The 10,047-nt window shown below is 40.8% G+C and overlaps 1 protein-coding gene across 1 annotated transcript; it reads left to right on the top strand.

The window, feature by feature from the left end:
* The first annotated feature begins 7,733 nt into the window (after positions 1-7,733).
* Positions 7,734-9,774, top strand: LOC147511602 (uncharacterized). The gene is made up of 2 exons (XM_086598515.1): positions 7,734-8,056; positions 9,126-9,774. The coding sequence occupies exons 1-2, from the start codon at positions 7,734-7,736 to the stop codon at positions 9,772-9,774; spliced, it is 972 nt and encodes a 323-aa protein (XP_086454641.1).
* Positions 9,775-10,047: the final 273 nt, after the last annotated feature.

Consider the following 10,047-nt stretch of genomic DNA (forward strand, 5'->3'; position numbering starts at 1 on the left):
GCTAATTACGAGAAAGTAGGAGATAAAATAGGAAAAAGAAAAATACTAATTCGAAACCCTACATACAAAGAACATTAAAAAAAATACTAAACCCAAAAAGGGGTTTTGCACGACTGCAATCCCTTCATATTATCTTAAGGATTCCTAGATGCTCTAGCAATCCCTTCATGGCCTCTACTTGCACAAATTTGATTTGAAAACCACATGGCAGCTCTTGCTTTATTGGTTTAGGATCACAAAATCTGTTGATGATGCCCTACAATTTTCTCAGATTTACGAGATTCTTATAGTTGAGTTTAGACATGCTTTGGCTTTGTACTTCTTTAGCATGATAATTGGTTTAATTAATTGCACATTGAAAGATTGGGGGGCTGCAAAATCCATCTATGGACAAACTTAGTGGCATATTTGGAGATGGTGGTCACCAAATTATGGATGTTGACTCTAAGCTGGATCACCTGTAAATGAGAACTAATATTCATGAACTAGAAAGAATTCTAACTACAAGAACAATCACAGTGTTGGGTGAATTGATAGAAAACAAAAAAGCAGTGGTTTTACTTCATCTCATGTAGTTGAACATATATGTACGTACCATTGTTCCTGTTTCTAATTTCTTCTCCTTGTGTCTTCTTGGTTCTTCTTTTTTCCTAGACAAGGCCATTGCTAAGATTTGTACGCATTCTATTGTTCATAGTACACCTTTGTTGAAAAGAACAACCGACACGTTATACAAGGTTTAATTTCCCACCCTAAGCTAGAGCTTACACTACTATCTTTATATTAAGGCATTTGGTTTCCGGCCAGACTTTGCACAAAAAAATGATGACCATGGATGCTCTCCTTTGCACTTAGCTTGTAGCAAAGGGCACTTAGATACTACGTTATCATTCCTATCAAGTACTTAATTGGTTGATACACTGTCACAAATTTGGTGAACATACCTGACATTGATGGCAACACCATCTTGCACCTCGCAACTGCCTTAAAACCCACCATAGTAAGAATCTCTTCCACCATATACAGTTTTACAATTTGAAATGAAATGTTTGATCCATTTTGCAGACATATAAGTTAGGTTGTTATTATAAAACCAACAAGGGTTCAATAGCTTATCAACCATCTATCAATTATAATCCAAACTGCAATTAATGATTGAAGTGTTGAAATAGTGGTTGAAAACTATACTTAGATATTTACATTCATAGGCAGATAGATTCATGCTATACGTACTCTTAATTGATGAGTTGGTCATGACAAAATCAAATCTTTTGAAACAAAACTATAAACTTGATGACGTGGTTACTTGCAATTGTGATTAGTATGCATCATGGCCATCAGTGGGGTGAGTGACCAAAATCAGCACTCCATATTTTTAAAGAACTTTGTTTTTGTTAGGACCTTGCTCTCTTTATTGACACTGGTTGCATAGATGTAACATACTATTGAGCTTGGAGGTCAAATCGACTACATACATACAAAGTGGTATGTTGTGGGAAGTTATGAATTATGTATTTATGTTGCATCGGTTAGTAAATGTAACTATTGATTTGAGGGGGTGTAACAGGCTATTCATAAAACGTTTGATCAGGAAACATAGTGGATGGATGGACAAAGAGTGTAACCTGATAGGGTTATATACTAAAAACATTACTTTTATATTAACTCTAATTCTTTATATTTTGAATGAGAATCATATGTGCAAATATTATGCATATTATATATGTTATTAGTTATATGCATGTGTCTAGCTAATACTTTATATTGTAGATGATATGGTGTGAACACACATATGATCATATCATCAGTACCTCATAAAGTATAAGTAATCGTTCATAATTTAGATGGATTTGGACAAACCATTGGTACGGTTGTAGTATAATCTGGTATTAGTCTATCTTGACTATATGATTACACTAGTACACTTTGTGTGTATTGAACAGGACCAAGTGAGGTTGTTTCTCTTTATACTGACTATATAAGAGAACAAACGCCTCTGTTATTATGGATGTTTGTCCTCCTAATTCGGATATAATAACGGGTACTTACATGCATTGTACATTGCTTTAAATCATCAATGAGTGAGATTCATTTGTGAATCAACAAACTCGATGGATTGGGTAATGACATTGTATGTAAGGTGTATTGTTGATTATAGAAGGAATCAGTGTCCCGCAAGAAGTCAGGTTGATGATGTCCCCTTGAAGATCTCAAAAAGATTGTCATGTAAACCCTGCAGGTGGATTTATTCCGATATGACAATGAGGTTGAGTGGTACTACTCAAGGACATAAGAAGTTGATTAATGTAGTTGTCAATAACTTGACTTAATCAACGGACATTTGATATCTTAAACACGGGGAGATCAACAAGCATATAATATGGAGCCCATAAACGCTAACACGTAATTTGGGATTAGGGCGGTAGTGCAACAATGGCCTTTAGTGGAATAAGTCATTTGTTGACGGACTTAGGCCGTGTGTTCTGGGCGAATATGGGAATCCCAAGCCCGTCAGGAGGCCCAACCCTAATTTATCCTCATGGTCTCTGTTGTAGCCTATAAATAGAATACTCTTTCTCTTGGCCGAAATTCACTATTCACTGTATTAGAAAAAGAGACAAGGAAAAGTAGATCCAAAAATTGGATCTAGCTTTGTGAGAAAGAAGGGGATTGGTAGATTGTTACCCACACAACGTCCAATCTATTCTAAAGGAATACAACAGAAGATCAAGGGGTTGATTTCAGATTTGATAAAGCTTTGATTTTCAGAGATTACATCTAAACCGATTCTCAAAGATATGTTTTCTATCCAAAACCGTGAACCCCATTAATTCCGCTGCGCGTGGGTTCTCGCGGTTTGTAGAAATTTTGCATTCTGAAAATAACGGTTCCTACATAACCAAGTGTAAGGATCGCGATGTACAATAAGTTGCGTTATGATTAGATAAATCCCTCAGGTTTGAATTCCTTTAATATTTCTATTTCAATTCTTTTTGTCATTCTTTTTGGTGATCATTTGTACACATATTTTTCTTCAAATCCTTAAACACCATTTTTGCTCTTCAATATTAGTTCCTTCATTTATGCTGTTTAAAGTATGGAATTCCACATGGAGTGTTATGAAACGTTGTTGTTATGTCAGCTAATAAATACAATGAATTGAGACATATGATACAATGACTTGCTTCTTTGATGCAGGCTTAATTTAATTGATAGCCTTCTAAGGTATCAGTTGCAAATACGGTGGTAATCATGGCTGATTCTAGAATAGGAGATAGAGGCAACAACCAAAGTAGTACTGAACCAATCAAGGTCATGTACATACATAAATTACTTAGACTTGGCTCAATTATGTCAACGATGCATTGTTATTATTCTTAACAAACAATGTAATTCATAAGAAAAATGGTATTGTTAATTGCTCTTTTCGCCGGAATTGTGTCATGAGAACAATTATTAAGTTCTACAATATTGCATGTAATAAGATCTACCCTAACTTTTTAATGTGGATGGCATCTTTGGATTTTCACTGGTATTAGAGTAGTAATGTACGTCATATTTCATGACATTCAGTTGAAACACGTAAACAAACACATAATCCCCATGAGAAGATATTTAGGAAATCAAATATGAAGTTAGCTAAATGACATTACATTTAGAGGGAAGGGTTGTAGGGATGTATATATTTTAAAAAACACGTAAACAAACTCATAATTGTTAGGGTATTTCTAAGTTTTAGATTATGCTATTTTTTTGTAGATATGATCTCCTAACTATTTTGCACAATATCACAAAATATTTTTTTATAATCCCACACAGTGAACCATGTATAATTTTTTTTTTCTTTTTATACCATGTTTGCAAGGACACAGAAGGATCAATAGAAGTTGGTTTACACACCACCTTAGATAATTAACGAGAAATCAGAAATTGGATGCAAATGCATCGAACTAACTTCAACGAACAATTAACGGGAAATCGGAATCATAATACAACTGCACTGAACTAACCGGCCTTAAAGAATAATTAACGGGAAATCGAAAGATGGATGCAATTGTATTGAACTAACTGTGGTGACCCAATCAAGGGAAGGAGACCAGGTCAGCGGGACAAAGAGTGGAATGCAGCATAATAAGACAATCTGGAGAGTAGGGAAACATAATCGCGGAACCTTAGATCGCGGATGTGGCATAGGTATGGCACGAAGGGGAGCCACCAGATGAGAGGACAGATGGACGATCCAGATACTGAGAGGAAGAGGTATAAAAAGAAGAGGATGGAGATAGAAAAGGGAGGCCGCATTAGAGAAAGAGAGAAAAGCACAGTGAGGGGGAGAAAAGAAGATAAAAAGTGTGAGTGGTTGAGAGTGAGATATTTTAGGTTCATACATTTGGCGCCGTTTGTGGGGAAAACGAAGATAGTGTAGAAGGTAGAAATGGCACCGAAAGTGAAGAAAGGGATAGGCAAACCGAAGAGGGCAGTGGCGCAAGATCCAACACCGGAGGCGGTAATTGATGAGGTGGGAGATCAAGAAGTGGAGCATGAAACAAAAGAGACCCGGCTTATGCGAGAGGAGATTGGGAGACTGAGAGAGGAGAACGATGAACTGAGGAAAGAAAAAGAAAGAGCGGAAGAGGAAGAAGGGGAAGAAGCAGGTGAGGAATCCGACGACGATGAAGGGGGGCCGAACCTTGTCGAGAACCCGGTGGCTGGCTTGACCATGGAACAAGTTCAGGAGATGATAGATAATGATAGAGAGGCAAATCAGCAGCAGGCAAAGGGTCGCAGGGGAGCAGCTAGCCAAGTGGTAGCCGAATTGAATCACAAAATCATTAGCGGACAACATCTGGGTGTTAGAGGTGCCGAAGCATTTTAACCAACTTAGGTTTGAAAGATACGATATCAAAGGAGACCCGACTGACCACATCCATCATTTCCGACAACAGATACCTCTCTGGCAAGAGGCTCGGTATGATGGACTACGGTGCATGATGTTCCCAGCTAGCCTGAAGGGAGGGGCGTCGGACTGGTATTATTGGTTGCCAGTGAGAAGCATAAGTAATTTCCAAGAGTTGGAACAGGTGTTTATAGGTCATTTCATACACCAGAAGAAGCGAGTGGTGGATATTACGGCATTGTTCAATGTTTGACAAAGATCCGCAAAGTCAGTGAGGGAGTATCTATGCCGATTCAAAGCCAAGACATTGAAAGTTTAAAATCTGGATGAAAGAACCGCAGTGATCGCATTTGAAAGGTAGTTGCGGCCAGGAACTAGAGTACACCAATCTGTGGCGAAGAACGAGATTGCAACCTTGCATAAGTTATATCCGCGGGTAGAAAAATATATCAGGTATGAGGACACAGTACAGAAGGAGTCTAAGAGATCAGGGAAAGCAATGTTATCATTGGAGAAGGATAGGGAACACCGAAGGGCAGAGACGTCCGAAAAGGAAAGCGGTGGGTATAGCGGATACCCCCCAAGGGCATAAAGAAGCCGAGAGGGGATCCGAAGAGAATAGAGAAAGGAAGCCATACCGCGAGATAGAAGTGACGCCGCTGAATAGACCACTGAGCGAAATATTGTCGTTGATTAAGAACCTGTAAGGATATGAAGGGCCGCAAAACACACCAATAGAACTGGCGGATAAACCATTCTGCGCCTATCATCAAATACAGAATCATGATACCGATGACTGTTATGCACTAAAGCGGTTGGTTCAGCAATTGGTGGAAAAAGGGAGGATAAGGGAGTTTGTGAGAGGTGCATAGAATGAGGAGCACTTGCCGCGCCAGGACTGAATATTGGGAACTATCAATGTGATTTTTAGTCCAGAGGTACTAAGTTATAATGCGCATATAGACAGGGTGAGGAGAACCGCGAGCATCCAGCATATCAATGATGGGTCAGACAGGCCGCGACCAAGGGTAGGGTTAGCGGAGGACAGAAACAGGATTGTCTTTAGCAGTGCGGATCTATGGGTAGTGGATTCCCCCCATGAAGACGCGTTGGTCATCACAATAGCAATGGGCAATTATATGGTGAAGAGGGTGTTGATCGATTGTAGTAGTGTAATGGATTTGCTATTTAAAGGAGCTTTGGAAGAAATGGGGATTGATCCTAGGCAATTGAGGCCTCCGCAAACCAATTTATATGGGTCCAATGGGAGTATGAAGGAGCCTATGGGAGAACTCTTATTGCCGGTAACCATGGGGCCAGTGACAATTTTCGCATGGTTTATGGTGGTAGATTCTTCTTCTCAGTACAACATGATTTTAGGGAGACAGTGGATTCACGAGATGAAGGTTGTCCCATAGACGTACTATCAAGTGATACGGTTTCCCACCCCGACAAGCATGTGTGAAGTTGGCGGAGATCAGGTGATGGCTAAGAACAGTCATCGGGGTACAGTGAAACGGTTAATCTGCGGACCAGAAGAGGAGAACTCAAACCCTAGGAAGAGGCACGCATAGCAGTTACAGTGCGCCGTGGGGAGAGGGAAGAGGAGTCAGCGGTGGGTCTGAAGACGCTTGATGAGATTGAAGTAGTAAATATTAGGGAGGGGGAGGAAGAGACGTTCACGTCGGTAGGGTCCAGTTTGCCGAAGAGTGGAAAAGTAAGTTAATACAATTCTTGTCAGAAAACAAAGATATGTTTGCATGGGTAATAGAAGATGTTACAGGATTAGATCCAGAGTTTGCGTGTCATCGGTTACATATGAAGGAAGACGCCAAGCCAGTGAGGCAACAAATGAGGAGCATTAGACCGAAATATGCAGAGGGCATTCACGAGGAGGTTGCGTGGTTGAAAGGAGTTGGAATAATACGAGAAGTGGAATTTACAGATTGGCTATCCAATGTGGTCGCGGTACCAAAGAAGAATGGCAAGGTCTGGATGTGCGTCGACTTTACAGATGTGAATGTGGAGTGCCTGAAGGATAGCTATCTCATGCCGCGGGTAGATGAATTGGTGGATAGGACAGCAGGATTTAAGATATTTTCATTCATGGATGCATCTATGGGGTATAATCAGGTCGCAATGTACGTGCCAGATCAGGAGAAGACAACATTTGTTGTAGAAGGCGACACATATTGCTATACAAGGATGTTATTTGGATTGAAGAATGCAGGAGCCACTTTTTAGCAGTTGGGGGAGAAAATGTTCGAAAGTAAGATTCGGAAGGGGATTGAAATATACCTAGATGACATGGTGGACAAAAGCATGGTTGAAGTGGAACACTTAGAGGGATTAAGGGAAACGTTCGGGATACTGCGAAAGTACAATTTGAAGTTGAATCCAGAGAAATGCACATTTGGAGTGACCACGGGAAAGTTCTTGGGCTACATTTTTACTCATCGGGGAATAGAGGCTAATCCATAACAGATAAGAGCCTTAGTGGAGATGTTGTTACCGCAGAATGTCACAGAGGTGCAGCGGCTTGTTGGCAGGGTTGCGACTTTGAGTAGATTCATTTCCAAGTCATCTAACAAATGTAGACTGCTGTATCGGTTACTGAGAAGCACCCCTGATTTCTTGTGGACATCAGAATGTGAGGAGGCATTTGGGCAAGGCTCCCTTGCTATCACGACCAGAGCAGGAGGAGAAGTTATACCTATATTTGGGGGCCACCGAGTATGCGGTTAGTTCAGTTCTTGTCTGGCTAGTTGATCGAGTGGAGAAGTTGGTGTATTCTTAAAGCAAAACATTGTTGGATGCCGAGACACAGTACAACAGAATGGAGAAGTATGCCCTTGCTTTAATCTTCTCAGCCCTAACACTAAAACCTTACTTTGAGTCACACTTGGTGGTGGTGGTGACGAACCTACCTCTCAAACAAGCATTAAGGACAGAGAAGTCAAGCAGAATGTTGAAATGGGCAGTGATGCTTAGCTCGTACGAGATACAATATCATATAAGAACATCGGAGAAGGCACAGGCAGTAGCAGAGTTTCTGGCAAAGTTACCTGCCGAGGATCCCACGTGGGGAGAGGAGATGGTCATGGAATCAGAGAAGGATGTAGAGCCTAATCTACTAGACCCTTGGGATAAGAGGAATGGGTGGAGAGTAGGGGTGCCTCTTTTTGCCGAATTTCCGATTTTTCCGAAATCCGACCCGAAATTGGTCTGGCTTTGGGTGTAGTTTTCATGGGCCGATTTTCCGATTTCCGAAAATTCCGAAAAAAAATTGGATCGGATTTGGATATAATTCTAAAATCCGATCCGATCCGAAAATTCTGAAATTTCCGATATTATTGCCAATTTATTCCGAAAATATATACTTCTCCCACTATCCACTTGATTAGATCTCGACCGTTCATTCATTTTCTAGTTTTTTACTTCCAAAAACAAAACAAAAACATAACCTAGCCGCTACTTCCCCACTTGAATTGGACCACTCTACTGTCATTACACCGTCTGCCATAACAACAATGATATGAAAAAAAAATGTCATTGAGTCGATAATGACTTCCGACTAATCCAAAAGCCAAATTCCAATAGATAGAATATTATGTAAAGCTACTTTGAGTCCAAGACCATAATCCATTATTTATCACGACACTTCACGCTTCAATTTCCACACACCTAAAAAGATTGAAACATTACAAATACCGCACCTCAATAGAATGCAATGCTTGCTATTGGTGGTTGTAGGTTCTTTTTCTCGCTTTTCTTGGATCATTTGTTTGAGTGAAAATGGGTTTTCTCATCATTTTGTTTTGAATGAAAATGGGACATGGTTTTCTCAATAAACAAGTCGTATTGTTGTTGGTACATTGGTGTTGTGGACATGGTTTTCTCTCCTACAATGAACATTGGCGTATGATATTCCAAAAATAATTGAAAGTAAAGAGATCTTTGAAAATTTACCAAGTATTCTGAAATTTTCGAGTTATTCCGAAATTTCTGAAAGTTCCGAAATTGGAAATATATTTTGAATCCGAAAAAAAATTGGATCGGATTTGGCTAGAATATTAGGTTCCGAATTTTTTTTGGAAAAATTCCGAAGGAGGTTAATCCGATCCGATCCGATCCGAAGTCACCCCTAGTGGAGAGTATTCGCAAATGGATCAGCCACGAACGCATGCAGTGGCATAGGGGTTGTGTTGGTTACACCTGACAATAACAGAATAGAGCCGACCATGAAACTAGGATTTGCGACGTCTAGTAACAAAGCAGAGTACGAGGCAGTTATAGTGGGATTGAGAATGGCTGAGGACTTGGGAGTGAAGGAATTGACCGTGTATTCCGACTCGAACCTAGTGGTATATCAAGCAAATGGTGGGTTCGTTGCTCGATGTCCACGAATGGCCAAGTACTTAAAGGTAGTGCACCAAAGGGCCAACAAGTTTGTGAAGCTCCAGTTTGTACACTTGGGGCGCGACGAGAATAGACACGCAGACGCTCTGGCGTATGTGGCTGCAGCCATGCCTGGGTCAGAGGAAAGAACAATACGGGTAGAAAGATTGGAGAAGCCAAGCACAGAGGAGTTGATAGAGGTGTGTCAGATTACTGAAGAAGAAGGAGGATGGATGGACCCCATTAAGTATTTCTTGGAGGGAAAGGAGGTGACGGACAAGAAAGAAAGAAGAAGGTTGGAACAGGCTTCTCAGAGATATGTTCTGTTGGAAGGTGAATTGTACCGAAAGAACTTCAATGGACCATTTTTGAAATGTCTAGGACCGCGGTTAGCCTTGGAGGTGCTGGCAGAATTGCATGAGGGGGACTGTGGGAGCCACTCCGCCAGGAGGACTACGGCACACCGACTATTGACCTAGGGCTACTTCTGGCCCCATATGAAAAAGGATGCGATAGAATTCGCTAAGAAGTGTGACAAGTGTCAGAGATTTTCACAGCTGATATTCGCCCCCACGGAACCCCTACATAATGTCTCAAGTCCGTGGCCTTTTGCTATGTGGGCAATGGATATTGTAGGACCATTGCCTATGGCTAGCGGCAAAAGGAGATATATGCTGGCAGCCACGAACTACTTCACTAAATGGATAGAGGCCGTACCTTTGCAACAGGTGAAGGAGCCACAGGTGATTAAG

This window comes from Coptis chinensis, chromosome 3 (assembly GCF_015680905.1).
Source record: "Coptis chinensis isolate HL-2020 chromosome 3, ASM1568090v1, whole genome shotgun sequence".
NCBI classification, from domain to species: domain Eukaryota; kingdom Viridiplantae; phylum Streptophyta; class Magnoliopsida; order Ranunculales; family Ranunculaceae; genus Coptis; species Coptis chinensis.